This window comes from Macaca thibetana, chromosome 18 (genome assembly GCF_024542745.1).
Source record: "Macaca thibetana thibetana isolate TM-01 chromosome 18, ASM2454274v1, whole genome shotgun sequence".
Taxonomy (NCBI): domain Eukaryota; kingdom Metazoa; phylum Chordata; class Mammalia; order Primates; family Cercopithecidae; genus Macaca; species Macaca thibetana.
In genome coordinates, this window is record NC_065595.1 from 66257392 (window position 1) to 66274839 (window position 17448).

General features: G+C 39.5%; 1 protein-coding gene and 1 long non-coding RNA gene across 6 annotated transcripts in view; both read left to right on the forward strand.

Moving 5' to 3' along the window:
- ARHGAP28 (Rho GTPase activating protein 28) overlaps window positions 1–9467 on the forward strand; it is a 192612-nt gene extending 183145 nt beyond the window's left edge. For all 5 annotated transcript variants that reach the window (XM_050767460.1, XM_050767461.1, XM_050767462.1 and 2 more), the window contains 2 exons: window positions 6112–6176; window positions 9289–9467. In XM_050767460.1, the coding sequence (XP_050623417.1) occupies window positions 6112–6176; window positions 9289–9383 (160 nt within the window). In that variant the 3' untranslated portion in view covers window positions 9384–9467. The remainder of the gene's footprint in view (window positions 1–6111; window positions 6177–9288) is intronic.
- Window positions 9468–11826: 2359 nt separating this feature from the next.
- Window positions 11827–13694, forward strand: LOC126941177 (uncharacterized). The gene is made up of 2 exons (XR_007721116.1): window positions 11827–11921; window positions 12232–13694. It is a non-coding gene; the product is annotated as an uncharacterized LOC126941177 (long non-coding RNA).
- The last annotated feature ends 3754 nt before the right edge of the window (window positions 13695–17448 follow it).

Here is a 17448-nt window from a genome sequence, read left to right on the forward strand (position 1 = left end):
ATTAGATGTTTATAACGGGGGGAGCGGTGTGGGGCATATGGGATCTGCCTATACCATCTTCATAGTTTTTCTGTAAATCTAAAAGAGTTCTAAAATTAAATATTTATTTTAAAATTGTTTCCAGGATCTTACCAGTTTTTTTAAAACTACCACTTTTCAATGGTAAAATAATTTCAGAGTAAAATAGGTAAAATTTAGTTATGCCAGAATATCAGGATTATCTTTCCATTTTAAAAATGAAATCTATGCATGCATCAGTGGTCCTCCTTTAACTTACGTGATTTTGAATTCAAAGAACTGAGAATAAATAGAACTATCACACTCATTTGAATAGCTACTACCTTAAAAAAAAAAAGAAGAAAAAAACAATTGCTGGTGAGGATGAGAAGAAATCAGAAATCTTGTGCACCACTGGTGGGAAGTGGGGGTGTAAAAAATGCTACAGCCACTGTAGAAAACAGTATGGTGATTCCTCAGAATGTTACAAATAGAATTACCATATGATCCAGCAATTCCACCTGTGGGTACGTGGCCAAAAAATTAAAAGCAGGGCCTCATGGAGACATTTTACTCTCATGTTCACAGCATTATTCACAATAGTTAAAACATGGAAGCATCCTAAGTATTCATCAACAGATGAACGGATAAGCCAAATATGTATATACATATAAGGAAATACGATTCAGCCATAAAAAGGAAAGAAATTCTGACATATGCTACAACATGGATGAACTTCAAGAACGTTATGCTGATGAAATAAGCCAGTCACAAGAGGATAAACACTATATGACTCCACTTAGTTATGGTCAGAATCATAGAGACAGAATAGAATGGTGGTTGCTAGGGCCTAAGAGAGAGGGGAAATGGGGAATTATTGTTTAATAGGCATACGGTTCAGTTTTACAGATAAAACGAGTTCTGAAAACAGATGCTGGTTATGGTTGTTCAACATTATGAATGTATTTAATACCACTGAACTATACACTTAAAAATTGCTAATATAATATGTTTTGTTATATGTATTTTACCATGATAGAAATATAAAAACTTTTAAAGGAATAAATATCATTAATTTTTAAGTGTGAGGATAAAAACTAATAAAAGTACATATCATTTATTAGTAATAACATCAATATCAGTAAACTGCAATAAGTTACACATGTTCTGTAATATCCAGAGAAACCACAAAGCCATACAAAGCAATATACTAAAAAATTCTATAAATAAAACAAGATAGAATCCAGAAAGATAGGCTGAGCACGATGACTCATGCCTGTAATTCCAGCACTTTGGGAGGCTGAGGTGGGTGGATCACGAGGTCAGGAGTTCGAGATCAGCCTGGCCAACAGTGAAATGCCGTCTCTACTAAAAATACAAAAATGAGCCAGGCATGGTGGCAGTCAACTGTCATCTCAGCTACTCAGGTGTCTGAGGCAGGAGAATCACTTGAACCCGGGAGGCAGAGTTTGCAGTGAGCCGAAACCACACCACTGCACTCCAGCCTGGGTGACAGAGTGAGACTCCATCTCAAAAATGAATACATAAATAAAATTTTAAAAATAAAATTATGTGGGATGCAACTAAAGCTGTGCTGAGAGAAAAATTTATAGCAGTAAATGCTTATGATAGAAATGAAAGATCTCAAATCCACTGTCCAAGTTCCTACCTCTAAAAACTACAAAAATAAGAGCAAAATATACCTAAAACAACCTGAAGGAAGAAATTAATAAAGATAAGCAGAAATAAGTGAAATTAAAAACAGGAAAATGATAAAGATCAGTGAAACAAAAAGTTGCTTTTTTAAAAAAGCAATAAAATTGATAAACTCCTAGAAAGACTAACAAAGATAAAGAGATGACAAACATCAAGGATATCCAAAGTCAAATGGAGTATCACTGTACAGTACTTCCATTAAAGGGATAAAAAGGATTACTGTAACAACTTCACAGCTAATAAATTCAAAACTTAGAATGTACCAATTCCTCGAAAAACACTAATTACCAAAATACAACCAAAATGAAATTGACTAGCTGAATAGTGCTATAGCCATTAAAGAAATTGAATCTATAATTTTAAAGTTTTTAAAATCTCTGGAAGCCCAGATGGTTTTGCTGGAGAAAACTAGCAAATGTTTAAAGAATTAAGAGTAATCTAGAACAATCTTTTCTAGAAAATAGAAGAGGGAGGAATACTCCCTAACTCATTTTATGAAGCTTGTATTAATACCCTAATACCAAAAAATAAAAATTATATTAAAAAAAACAAACAAAAGCCCTAGAGACCAATATCTCATAAATTTAGATTTTAAAAATTATCAGCAAAATAACAAATCTAACCTAGCATTTATTAAAAGAATTATATACCGTAAACCAACGGATTTTTTTCAGGCATGCAAGGTTGATTTACCATTAAAAAATCAATCAATGTGATTAGTCATATCAATAGGAGAAAAACCATACAGTCATCTCAATTGATACAGAAAAAAAGCCTTTGACAAAATCCAGCACCGAGTCATGATAAAAACTCTCAGAAAACTAGAAAAAGAGGAGAACTTATTCAACCTGATAAAGATGATCTACAAAACCTACAGCTAACATCATACTTAACAATGAAAGATTGAATACTTTCCCTCTAAGAGCAAGAATAAGGATGCCCACTTTCTTCAATCTCTTTCAACATACTTCTGGAATATTAAGTCACTGCAGTAAGGCAAAGAAAAGAAAAGGCACACAGGTTATAAAGGAAGAAATAAAATGGTCTCTATTTGCAGATGACCTGAATATCTACATTAAAAATTTCATAAAATAAAAACTTAAAAAGACCTAGAACTAATAAGTCAGTTCAGTAAGATCACAGGATACAAGATTAACACACAAAAATCAGTCACACTGGAATACTGGAATACATTTTAAATGTGGAAACCGAATTTAAAACCAAAAGTAAAAACACAATACCCTTTACAGTCACTCTAAAAATAAATACTTAAGCATGAACTTAAGTAAACCTTCACAAGATCTATACGTTGAAAATTACAAAATGCTGGTGAAAGAAATTAAAGAAGACCTAAAGAAATGGAGAGACATACCATTTTCATGGATTGGAAGATAACACGGTAAAGATATCAGTTCTCCCCAAATTGATCTATGGGTTTAATGCAATTCCTGTCAAAATTCCAGCAAGTTACTTTGTAAACATGCACAAGCTTATTCTAAAAATATATATGGAAAAGCGCAGGTGCTAGAATAAAATGATACTGAAAAAGAAGAACAAAGTAGGAGGAATCACTTTACTAGATATTAAGGCTGATTATATAAAAGGTAGAGTAATCAAGATAGTATGGTGCCGGTGGAGGGATAGACACTTAGATCAATGGAATAGAATAGAGAACCCAGAAACTGACCTACACAAATAGGCCCATCTGATTTTTAAAAGATTTTTATTGTAAACTATACGTAACATAAAAGTCTGTTTTAACCACTTCAAAGGGACAGTTCAGCGGCACTAAGTACATTCACATTGTTGTGCAACCATCACCATCATTCATACCCAAAATCTTTTTTATCATCCCACACGGAGACTCTATCCCCATTCACCCTGCCTTTAGCCACTGGCAACCATTCTTCTCCTTTCTGTCTCTATGAATTTGGCTATTCCGGCAACTGATTTTGAGAAAAGTACAAAAGCAATTCGATGGAGGAAGCCTTTTCAGTAAATGGTGTTGAAGCAATGGACGTCCATAGGCAAAAAATAAATAAACCTCGATCTAAACCTCACACCTATTCAAAAATTAACTCAAAACGGATCACAGACTTAAGTGTGTAGTGTAAAACTATAAAACCCTTAGAAAATAATGTAGGAGAAAATATTTGTGATATAAAACTAAAGAGTTCTTAGAGCTTGACATCAAAAATGTGACCCATAAGAAATAAAATTGATAAATTAGACTTCATCAAAATGGAAAACTTACATTCTAAAAGACCATGTGAATAGGATGAAAAGACAAACTAAGGACTGGAATGAAGTATTTGCAAAACCACGTATCCAACAAAGGACTAGTATCTAGAATATATAAATAAAACACTCAAAATTCAATAGTTAAAAAAACAAACAATCCAGTTTGAAAGTGGGCAAAAGACATGAACAGACACTACCAAAGAGATACAGATTACATTTCACCAAAGAGATAAACAAATGGCAACTATGGAAAGATGTTCAACATCGTTGGCCATTATGGAAATGCTAATTAAAACCACAATTACATATGACTATACACCTGTGAGAATGGCTAAAATAAAAAATACTGACAACACCAAATACTGACAAAGATACAGAGAAACGGGGTCGCTCGTGCATTTCTGGCGGGAATGTCAATAGTGTAGTCACTCCATGAAATAGTTTGGCAGTTTCTTAAAAAAACTAAATCTCCAGCTGCCATATGACCCGGCATTCACACTCCTGGGCATTTATCCCGAAGAAATGAAGAGCGTGTTCACACAAAAACCTGTACACAAATGCCGATGGCGGCTTTATTTACACAGTCAAAAACTGGCAAGGTTGGGGGGAAAAAGCCTAGGTGTCCTTCAGCAGGTGAGTGACTACAGAACTGGCTCCTCTGTACCGTGGAATACTACTCAGCAATAAAAATGCAGCAACTTGGGTGGATCTCTAGGGATTTATGCCAAGTTGGAAAAAAAAAAAAAAAGCTAGTACAAAAATGTGTCATACTGTATGTTTCCATTTGTTTAACCTTTGTGAAATGACCAATTTATAGAACTGTAGAATAGGGTAGTGCTGCCGGGGTAAGGGATGGGGATAGGGTAGGATGGGGAGAAGGAGTGAATGTGGCTATAAAGGGGCAGCAGGGGGTGCCTTGTGGGGCTGGAAATGTTCTGCATCTTCCCTGAATGGGTGTCAACATTCTGGTCGTGATACTGCACTAGAGTTTTATGAGATGTTGCTATCGAGAGAAATCGGTATAGGGTGCACAGGATGCGCTTTTATTATTTCTTACAACTACGTGTGAATCTACAGCATCTCAAATGAAAGTTCGATTAAATAAAAAAAACAACAACAAAAGAGGGCACACTTGCATCTTCCTCACAGTGGAGAGGCCAGGACAATTATTGAAGGAACCAAGCTGAAAGTCGCTCCTTGATGGGGATGGAGGTCAGCGATAGTCTTTTAGACTCTTCTAACACAGCATTCTAGTCTGGGGTGGAAAAATTAAATTGAGTGGTAGTTTCCTGTGACTTTATTTTATTTTATTTTATTTTATTTATTTTATTTTATTTTATTTTATTTTCAAGATGGAGTTTCGCTCTGTCGCCCAGGCTGGAGTGCAATGGCGTGATCACCACCCACTGCAACCTCCTCTTACCGGGTTCAAGCAATTCTCCTGCCTCAGCCTCCCGGGTAGCCGGAACTACAGGCACACGCCACCACGCTCAGCTAATTTTTTGTATTTTTAGTAAAGACGAGGTTTTACAATGTTAGCCAGGCTGGTCTCGAACTCCTGACCTCAGATGATCCGCCCACCTCAACCTCCCAAAGTGCTAGAATTACAGGCATGAGCCACCGTGCCCGGCCGTGACTTGCTTTTATTAAGGGGCACAGACTTGCAATGAAGTCAGCCTTAGACACCTTGCAAAGCATGAGGCAAACTGAGAAATGTGACATGGGCTGATAATCCCATTCAATTTTTTGGCAAATGCAGAAATAAAACCTGACTTCTTTTGGATTGAGAGTAATACGGCCAATGACAAGGCAGTATTAAACATGCAGCTGCTCCGTGGCCAGCCTTGATGTGTCAGTAACAGTAACTACCCTGAAATGGAGCTGGCAGCTGTGGCCTCAGTGGGCTCTATGTGGTGGAACACTGCGGCTTCCCAACCTGGTGGGTGCAGTCCCGTCCTCCCGGGGCCTCAGCTTCTTGTCTGTGCCAGACAGAAAAACAATTGTTTTTATCATAACTTCAGTCATGATACAGTTTTGTGGGATATATTTCGTCAAGGTAGAATGAAGTATTTTTTGCCTGGTTGTTTAACATGCACTTTTACCTCAGATCAGGATAGAGTGCTAAAATTACATTACTTTCTCTCTTTTTTTTTTCAGTCATGGTTCATCAGAATGTATTAAGATTCAGAACCAAAGGTTATATGAAATTGGAGGAAATATAGGTAAGCATACTGTAATAATTTCTACTGCTCAATTCTCTGATTACTCTAAAAGAAATATGTTGATATTACCATAAAGGTATATTTTCTAAATCTCTCAGATAAAAACTAAAAACAGTAGGTTTCTGATATTTTTATCTCATGTGAGAACAGTTGCACAACTTTTCTAAAATATTTTCAAAATTTAAATGAGAATATTTTAGTGTTGATATGGAGTAAGCTTGGATCTTTTCCTGTTTTGTTATTGTTGTTGTTTTTGTTTTGTTTTGTTTTGTTTTTGAGATGGAACCTTGCTCTGTTGCCCAGGTTGGAATGCATTGGCATGATCTTGGCTCACTGCAACCTCCACCTCCCAGGTTCAAGTGATTCTCCTGCCTCAGCCTCCCTAGTAGCTGGGATTGCAGGTGCCCACCACCATGCCCAGACAATTATTTTATTTTTAGTAGAGATGGGGTTTCACCATGTTGGCCAGGCTGCTCTCGAACTCCTGACCTCAAGTGATCCGCCCACCTCAGCCTCCCAAAGTGCTGAGGTTACAGGTGTGAGCCACTGCGCCTCGCTGGCTTGGGTCTTTTCAATAGTGATCCACCCACCTCGGCCTCCCAAAGTGCTGAGATTACAGGTGTGAGCCCCTGCGCCTCGCTGGCCTGGGTCTTTTCAGTGTGACTTGAAGTTGGAAAGTCTCTCTGGAGACTCGATGCAAAACAAAGCGGAGAAGACTGTAAGAACTTTCGGAGGCATGACACCATTTTGATTAACTTCCCTATTTTCACTCTCCTCCCAAATTCATTCTTTCTATTTCCCTGGGGGAGCAGGGGAGGAATCAACAAAACTTCCCCGCTTGGTCTGTGAATATCTTCACAGTCCCATGGGCGCTCTGTGCTCCCACTGAGGGCAGCACCTCCTCTTGCCAGCAACCTCCGCTCTCCGACACCATCAACCTTTCCCTCCCAGCTGCAGCATCTCCATCTGCATTTAAAAAACTGGCAATTTCCCTCACCTTTACAAAATTTTCTTGACCACCTTTAAGTCTACTCCCGTTTCTCTGTTCCACCTTACAGGAAAAGCTTCTTGAATCAGTGTCTACACTCCAATTTCTTCCTCCTTGTTCTCTCTTGAAGCCACTCCAGGCACGCTCTGTCCCTCAGCACTTACACCAGAATCACCCTCTTGTCATGGTCACCACACAACTCGTCTGTTTTTAGAACTGCCTGAGTTGATCTTTCCCTCCTTTGAAGAACACTTTCTTCACCTGACTTCTGGGACGCCCTAAGCTTCTGACTGTCTTCCCACTTTTCCTGGCTGTGCTGCTGGAGCCCCTGTGCCCCTTATTTCTTGTCCTCTCAGCCTCTCAAGGTTGGAGAACGGTAGCGTTCAGTCCTCGGAACTCTCCTCTCTTTGCACTTACCTTCCTTGGCGAGCTTGATCCATCTCACTGCTTTAAATCCACCTGTATGTGGATGCCCCTGAAATTTCTATCCCACGGGTCCCTTCAAACACTAAACCTGTAAATACAATCACCTGGCAGGCTTGGATTTGGGGCCTCTGCATGTGCTCTGACTTTTCCCCAGGATGCCCTCCCTCCAGACAGCCTCACTTCTCAGTCCCTGGCCTCTGCCAGGTCTTTGCCGATAAATCAGCTTCTCAGCGAGACTCCCCTTCCTCACACCCTCCCGAACATGCCTTCCATGCTTGGCCTTTCTCTCATGTTCTTATCACCAGCGGACTTACTTGATATTATATGTGTTTGTTAGTTGCCTTATGCTGCTCTTAGAATGTTTTTGACTGATACATGGCTGTAAACCCAGCCCCTGGAATAATGCCTGGCACATGATTAACATTTGGTAAGTGAATGAATCAAACAACCGAGCATGCAGGCAGCTCTTGGTAGTTTTGTTTGAGACTTCAGCATACGTTTCAAGCACACTGCACGTAAAGACTTTCGAATACGTTTGCCCCAGGGAATGATGATCTTTTAGTTGTTACCATTTTGGGATTTCCTACCTATGGGCTTTACATCCGTAGTGAAGAAACAAAATGACCATTCCTAAAACGAACTTGACTTGAATCTTCTCTAGCTCTGGTCAAGTACCTATCTATAAAACCACTGGAGGAGGCTGGGCGCGGTGGCTCAAGCCTGTAATCCCAGCACTTTGGGAGGCCGAGACGGGCAGATCATGAGGTCAGGAGATCGAGACCATCCTGGCTAACATGGTGAAACCTCGTCTCTACTAAAAATACAAAAAACTAGCCGGGCGAGGTGGCGGGCGCCTGTAGTCCCAGCTACTCCGGAGGCTGAGGCAGGAGAATGGCTTGAACCCGGGAGGCGGAGCTTGCAGTGAGCTGAGATCCGGCCACTGCACTCCAGCCGGGGCTACAGAGCAAGACTCCGTCTCAAAAAAAAAAAAAAAAAAAAAAAAAAAAACCACTGGAGGACATGTATTAGCATATGAATGATGAGTTTATACCTGAAACAAGTTCTTGCCATAGTTTTCTTTTTTCTTTTTTTGGAGACAGGATCTCACTCTGTCACCCAGACTGGAGTGCAGTAGTACGATCTTGGCTCACTGCAACCTCGGCCTCCCGGGTTCAAGTGATTCTCCTGCCTCAGCCTCCCCAGTAGCTGGGATTATAGGCACCTGCCACCACACCTGGCTAATTTTTGTATTTTTAATAGACATGGGGTTTCACCATGTTGTCCAGGCTGGTCTCAAATTCCTGACCTCAAGTGATCTGCCCGCCTCAGCCTCCCAAAGTGCTGGAATTACAGGTGTGAGGCACCGCACCCAGCCCTTGCCATAATTTTCTAATTGATGCCATGAAGCAAGGGAACAATTTGCCTGTGATGGTATGTCTGCTTTCTTCCACAATTTCACATGAGATTTATTTGATATACCCATACTTCACAGTCTTAAAGAAAAAAAAAAAAGGAAGGGAGAGAGGGAGAAGAGGGAAGAAGAGTTTGTTAAGAAACCTTAACATATGTCTACTTACTTTGGCCAAGAGAACTATATTAACCTTATTTGAACCTCACAAACACACACATACACGTGTGCACACGCACGCACACACACACACACAAATGTACACTTATTCTCTGATCTTTTTCTTTTAGGAGAGCATTGCTTGGATCCAGATGCTTATATATTGGATGTATATCGTATAAATCCTCAAGCAGAATGGGTGATTAAACCCCAACCAAGTTCTTAAAATATCCTCAAGATAGCTGCTATCATGTATTATATGCCAAAAAGATCCTACATTTTGGTAGGGAAAAAACAACACTGTGTTTGACATATTTGTTCCTACAGCCTTCTCAGTATTTCTGGCCCTCCGCAGTGGACATTGTCAGCATGAACTATGGAAGGGGCACTGGTTCACCAATTCAGCTGAAGCTTTCTCATGATTTTTTTTTTTTATAAAAGTAAAGGAAAGATGATGTGGTCCTTCCAGAAGAAAGACCAATCTAGAATATGGAACTCTAATCACTTCTAGTATTTCAGCTTCCTAGCAGAAATGAACTTGGCCCTAGACCGAGGGATAAGCAATGTTCTTTATGTAGCCAATGCTACCCAACGAAAGAGCTGAAAGAGACCCTTTTTTATACTTAATGTACATATTTGACTTTTTGAGCAAGAATGCCAGAAATAGCCTTCATTTCTACCCTGCAAAATAATCCAGATATGCTTTTTAAAGAGAATCGGTTTCTAAAGTGAAACATACAATATTTATGCTCTGACTGACTCTTGAATTGGAGGAGGAAGAACTTCTGTTTAAAGAAACTGTATTGTTATGTACATCAGGCTGTGTATTGTGACTGTCAGCATTCTGGTGCAAATGAACTTTTCTCTATCATCGACTGTGGAAAATTGATACTTTTAAAGCATATTCTTCTATGAGCACAGGTCCTCCTAGTGAAGCTTAGTTTGACAAAGGGTGTCATATGTATTAACATTCACAGAGCCTCTATTTTCTCATTATGGTTATGGTGCTCAGTATCTTTCCAAGTGCCAGGCACAGGCTTCCTTTTCTGATCAAACGTACCATTTTTTTATATTTCACAACTATAGACAGTCACTTCTGCAGTCCCAGTTTAAAAATGCAGAACTGCTTTATCCAAGAATGCTGAAAAATACTGTTCTATCCGGGTTTTATAAACTATAAAAGCAGATTTTGCTTTTGTTTGTTAATCATAAGCATGGCCGAGCATCGTGGATTAGCATGAGGCTTAAAATCAGATACCTGTCTGGTAAGATGACCACTATCTCACTATCAAGAGCCTGCAGAGCCATATTCCAGACCTGTGACCGCCCAGAACACATAGTCCCCACATTTCTAATTTGGAGCAAATCTAAAAGGTTCTGAGGGATTGGACAGCTCTGCCTTTCCTCTTGAGACTGTGGATATAGCCCTTCTCGGATTAGCTGGAAATGCGGACAGAGTTCTCATTTATCCCAGACAAGATTTTGATGAATTTATATTGGTTGTAATGAGGCCCAAATGACTCTCTCTTAACAATTCAAGCAGTAGACAGAGTTGCTCACAAATACCAAAAACATCTTTTTGTCTACTTCGCAGGTCTCAAAACATGGTAATATTTAAGCCCATTTGTAGAAGAAATCTTTTATATGCTATATTACACCTTGATATCTATATGAAACGTTGCTTATATTAAAACATGTAGATAACTTGCTGGAATTTAGGATTTTGTTATATTTTTATAGAAAACACAAGATCCATTCATTTGATTTGTTCATTTGAGAATTTTTTTTTTTTTTGCCTGAAAACCCATTAAAAGGAAACGTGCCTTCTGCATAAGTTTTATATTTATTCCTACATTTTATTCATTTTTAATGTATGGGCAATTGGTGGCACGTGGCTACATCACGAATTTCTAGAGTCTGAAAAAAATGCTGTCATCATTTTTGCAATTCAGACAACAGGGGTAAACATTTTACTTTATGTAATTGCCACGTCCCAAGATGTAAAATGGCAGTAATTTATGACCACATATGGAAGAAATTCTTCAAATAGCTACCTTATGTTTCTGCATGTATATGAAAACTGAGTGATATTTCTCAGTGTATTTCCTTGCATTCAAATAGTTCAATTCTGTTGTGTTTATATAATTCACAAATCTGTTCATTAAATTTTTTATTTGAGAATTTTTATTTCTTTTGACCAAAAACACATTAGAACCTGTGAGTAAATTCTGAAGGTTTTAAGATTTACTTCAGTTTGTCATCAGTTTCAAATAAATCCCTAATAGGTAACAGGTAAAATACAGTTTCTTGTCCACTTTCATGTGGTTTTACATGGCAGAGACTTAGCTGAGTCAATAAGTATAATCACTCTAGTTTATTCAAGGATGTTTAACAACTTTTAACTTCCATATATATATATATATATATATGGAAGGCCATGTCAATACTAGTATCATTGGATATAACTTTTATTCTTAATCAGAGGGCGAATTGATTAGAGAAGAATTTTTAGTAGATACACAGACTAATATTTGTGTGATTAAAGAGGTTCTTTTGACCAATTTTATTCTTCAGAATAAACAAACCCCTACAGTTAAAATGCAAAGATGCCTGTCATCTAAGTATTGAAAGAATTTTTGCCTTATCAAGAGTTGTTTTTAAAAAGTTTAATGAATTCATTGCAATTCTTTGCAAACAAAAGAAGGGCAGATACTGGGCTTCTACATGCTATCCTTAAGAGCTTCTCCCCCTCTGGCCGGGCGCGGTGGCTCAAGCCTGTAATCCCAGCACTGTGGGAGGCCGAGATGGGTGGATCACGAGGTCAGGAGATCGAGACCATCCTGGCTAACACGGTGAAACCCCGTCTCTACTAAAAAATACAAAAAAAAAACTAGCCGGGCGAGGTGGCGGGCGCCTGTAGTCCCAGCTACTCCGGAGGCTGAGGCAGGAGAATGGCGTGAACCCGGGAGGCGGAGCTTGCAGTGAGCTGAGATCCGGCCACTGCACTCCAGCCTGGGCGGCAGAGCGAGACTCCGTCTCAAAAAAAAAAAAAAAAAAAAAAAAAAAAAAAAGAGCTTCTCCCCCTCACCCATTCCTAGTGCTCTTGGTATACACTTGGGAAAATTATGTCCTCCAGGAGAAAGTGTTAGAGGGAACTGACATTTTAGGAATGCTTATTCAGAAAAAAATCCTAGAGTTGATTCATTTTTTTCCTCCATTCTGCAAAAGAAGATCCCTTTGTTAAGCAGCTCACTTGGAAATATGATTCTTGGAGTCAATGATCTCTAAACAAACTGGATTATCAACTATTTACAACGTCTATACAGTATAAACTACCTCACTCGCCTTTCTTGGGAAAAAAAAAAATGAATAGACTTTAACAATTGTTGTTACAAACTGTGCCTGAATCTTATTATTTAAATCCCTTCAATTAGCTTTCAGTGTATGTTTAATAATATACATTTAATGACGAAAAACGTTTTCAGCAAAGCTTTAAAAGCAGAAGTACTGTGTAACTGTGATCTGTGTGGTATACTCTGAGAGAATTCTGTGTGGTATACTCTGAGAGAATTCTGTGTGGTATACTCTGAGAGAATTCTGTGTGGTATACTCTGAGAGAATTCTGTGTGGTATACTCTGAGAGAATTCTGTGTGGTATACTCTGAGAATTCTGTGTGGTATACTCTGAGAGAATTCTGTGTGGTATACTCTGAGAATTCTGTGTGGTATACTCTGAGAGAATTCTGTGTGGTATACTCTGAGAATTCTGTGTGGTATACTCTGAGAGAATTCTGTGTGGTATACTCTGAGAATTCTGTGTGGTATACTCTGAGAGAATTCTGTGTGGTATACTCTGAGAGAATTCTGTGTGGTATACTCTGAGAGAATTCTGTGTGGTATACTCTGAGAATTCTGTGTGGTATACTCTGAGAGAATTCTGTGTGGTATACTCTGAGAGAATTCTGTGTGGTATACTCAGAGAATTCTGTGCCCTGCTCATTGTCTTGAGTTTCTAACCACGTGCAGACGCGAGTGTTCAGGAGTAGGAATTAATGTCCATCTTTTCTTTCAGGCATTTTCATCTGGTGTCCACCTATTTCACTTGACTGAAAGCTCACATGAGTTAAAATGTCCCTTCTTCCTAGCGGGCGTATTTCAACTGTTCTTCATAAATGTTTATTTGCCTTAAAAGACTTTGTGTTAAGGGATTAAAAAGTTTCTCTGACAGGCAGTTTTTAACTATTTTCTACAAATAAAAATAATACGACATGGGATTAGAGTGTGTGTTTTCAAGCATTTTTAACAGTTTTACACACTTACATACACCTTAAAAATTTTTGTTTCTGTCAGACATTTACCAACTATTTTCTAAAACTAATTTGATTGACAAATCATGACACTAGAAAACACCAATGTTTTAAGTCTTTGCCCATCTCAAAAGCTAATAATGATTCTTCTGTTCCATCAGCTTTCATTGTTAAGTAGAATATGTATGTTGCATTTTATCCTTAAGAAATAAAGAGAAAAACACTAAAAACATTGTATGAGAATTCTTCTACTTGGCTATTCCAAGGGCACAGTGATGCTAGGGATGATTTTTGCCTTAAGGAAATATTTGGCAATACCTGGAAACAGATGTTTCCAAATGTTCTTGTTTTTGAAGAGTAACTTACCAGGTTCTCACCACCAGGGGGTGAGAGGGCGCTGCCAGCCTCTGGTGGGTGAGAAGCCAAGGATGGTGCCGATCCCACTCCAGTGCACAGGACAGCCCTGCAACATAGAATTATCCAGCCTGGCCCTGGCACAGTGGCTCACACCTGTAATCCAGCACTTTGGGAGGTGAAGTGGGTGGATCACTTGAGGTCAGGAGTTCGAGACCAGCCTGGCCAACATGGTGAAACCCCATCTTTAGTAAAAATACAAAAATTAGCCAGGCACAGTGGTGTGTGCCTATAATCCTAGCTACTCAGGAGGATGAGGCAGGAGAATCACTTGAACCCAGGAGGCGGAGGTGGCAGTGAGCCAAGATGGTACCACTGCACTCTAGCCTGGAAGAAACAGCAAGACTCTGTCCAAAAAAAAAAAGAATTATTCAGTAGTGCCAAGATTGAATAAATGTGCCCTGAGATAACAAATAAGGTAAGAGTGTCTGTTTTTGCTATTTTTGTTTAACACTGTACAGGAGATCCTATCTAGGGCTATAAATCAAGAAAAGGCAAAAAGTGTTGAAAGGAATAAGTATAAAAATGTTTAATTTGCAGATGATATGACTATATGATTATGTAAAGGAAATCATAAGGAATTAATAGTTAAAATTACTAGAAGTAATAAGTACATTTAGCAACATCACAGGATACAAGGTCATTCACAAAAATCAATTGTGTTCCATGTATTAGCTATAAAGACAGCTGGGAAAGAAAATTATAAAAGCAATACCACTTACAATAGCATCAACAAATATAAAATATAGAAAAATAAATTTAGTGCAAGATAAGCAGGGCCTAATTACTGAAAACTATAAACATTGCCAAGGGAAATTAAATACGAACTCAATGAATGGAAGGATAGTCCACGTTCCTGAATTGCAAGATTCAATGTTGTTAAGGCATGCATTCTCCCCCAAAAGGATCTGCAGACACAACGAAATCCAAAAAAAATTCCAGGAGTCTTTTTTGTTGTAGAAATTGAGAAGCTGATTTTAAAATGTATATGGAGACTGTCTGGGGGCGTGGTTCCAAGACAGCTGAATAGGAACAGCTCCAGCCTCCAGCTCCTAGCATGAGCGACACAGAAGACAGGTGATTTCTGCATTTCCAACTGAGGTACCAGGTTCATCTCATGGGGGCGTGTCAGACAGTGGGTGCAGCCCACCGAGCAAGAGCCGAAGCAGGGCAAGGCATCGCCTCACCCGGGAAGCACAAGGGGGAAGGAAATTCCCTTTCCTAGTCAAGGGAAACTGACACACAACACCTGGAAAATTGGGTCACTCCCACCCTAATACTGCGCTTTTCCAAGGGTCTTAGCAAATGGCACACGAGGGGATTATATCCTGCGCCCAGCTCAGAGGGTCCCACGCCCACACAGCTTCCCTCATTGCTAGCACGGCAGTCTGAGATCTAACTGCAAGGCAGCAGCGAGGCTCCGGGAGGAGCACCTGCCATTGCTGAGGCTTGGGTAGGTAAACAAAGCTGCGGGAAGCTCAAGGAGGCTTGCCTGCCTCTGTAGACTCTACCTCTGGGGACAGGGCATAGCCAAACAAAAGGCAGCAGAAACCTCTATAGATTTAAATGTCCCTCTCTGACAGCTTTGAAGAGAATAGTGGTTCTCCCGGCACAGAGTCTGAGATCTGAGAACAGACAGACTGCCTGCTCAAGTGGGTCCCTGACCCCTGAGTAGCCTAACTGGGAGACACTCCCCACTAGGGTCAGACTGACACCTCACACGGCCAGGTACCCCTCTGAGATGAAGCTTCCAGAGGAACGATCAGGCAGCAACATTTGCTGTTCAGCAATGTTCACTCTTCTGCAGCCTCTGCTGCTGATACCCAGGCAAACAGGGTCTGGAGTGGACCTCTAGCAAACTCCAACAGACCTACAGCTGAAGGTCCTGACTGTTAGAAGGAAAACTAACAAACAAAAAGGACATCCACACCAAAACTCCACTTGTACGACACCATCATCAAAGACCAAAGGTAGATAAAACCACAAAGATTAGGAAAAAACAAAGCAGAAAAACTCAAAATTCTAAAAATCAGAGTGGCTCTCCCCCTCCAAAGGAACACAGCTCCTCACCAGCAATGGAAGCAAACTGGATGGAGAATTACTTTGACTAGTTGAGAGCAGGAGGCTTCAGATGATCAAACTTCTCCGAGCTAAAGGAGGAAGTTCGAGCCCATCACCTACAACCTAAAAACCTTGAAAAAAGATTTGACGAATGGCTAACTAGAATAACAAATGTAGAGAAGTCCTTAAATGACCTGATAGAGCTGAAAACTATGACACGAGAATTATGTGACAAATGCACAAGCTTCAGTAACCGATTTGATCAACTGGAAGAAAGGGTATCAGTGATTGAAAATCAAAGGAATGAAATGAAGCGAGAAGAGAAGTTTCGAGAAAAAAGAGTAAAAAGAAACAAAGCCTCTAAAAAATACGAGATTATGTGGACACACCAAATCTACGTCTGATGGGTGTACCTGAAAGTGACGGGGTAAACGGAACCAAGTTGGAAAACACTCTGCAGGATATTATCCAGGAGAACTTCCCCAACCTAGCAAGGCAGGCCAACATTCAAATTCAGGAAATACAGAGAATGCTACAAAGATACTCCTCAAGAAGAGCAACTCCAAGACACGTAATTGTCAAATTCACCAAAGTTGAAATGAAGGAAAAAATGTTAAGGGCGGCCAGAGAGAAAGGTCGGGTTACCCACAAAGGGAAGCCCATCAGACTAATAGCAGATCTCTTGGCAGAAACTCTACAAGCCAGAAGAGAGTGGGGGCCAATATTCACCATTCTTACAGAAAAGAATTTTAAACCCAGAATTTCATATCCAGCCAAACTAAGTTTCATACATGAAGGAGAAATAAAATCCTTTATAGACAAGCAAATGCTGAGAGATTTTGTCACCATTAGGCCTGCTCTACAAGAGATCCTGAAGGAAGCACTAAACATGGAAAGAAACAACCGGTACCAGCCACTGCAAAAACATGCCAAATGTAAAAACCATCGATGCTAGGAAGAAACTGCATCAACTAATGAACAAAATAACCAGCTAAAACATAATGACAGGATCAAGTTCACACATAACAATATTAAGCTTAAATATAAGTGGGCTAAATGCTCCAATTAAAAGACACAGACTGGCAAATTGGATAAAGAGTCAAGACCCATCAGTTTGCTGTATTCAGGAGACCCATCTCAAGTGCAGAGACACACATAGGCTCAAACCAAAGGGATGGAGGAAGATCTACCAAGCAAATGGAAAACAAAAAAAAGGCAGGGGTTGCAATCCTAGTCTCTGATAAAAACAGACTTTAAACCAATAAAGATCAAAAGAGACAAGGCAATTACAGAATGGGAAAGGGATCAATTCAACAAGAAAAGCTAACTCTCTTAAATATATATGCGCCCAATACAGGAGCACCCAGATTCATAAAGCAAGTCCTTAGAGACTTACAAAGATACTTGGACTCCCACACAATAATAGTGGGAGACTTTAACACCCCACTGTCAACATTAGACAGATCAATGAGATAGAAAGTTAACAAGGATATCCAGGAATTGAACTCA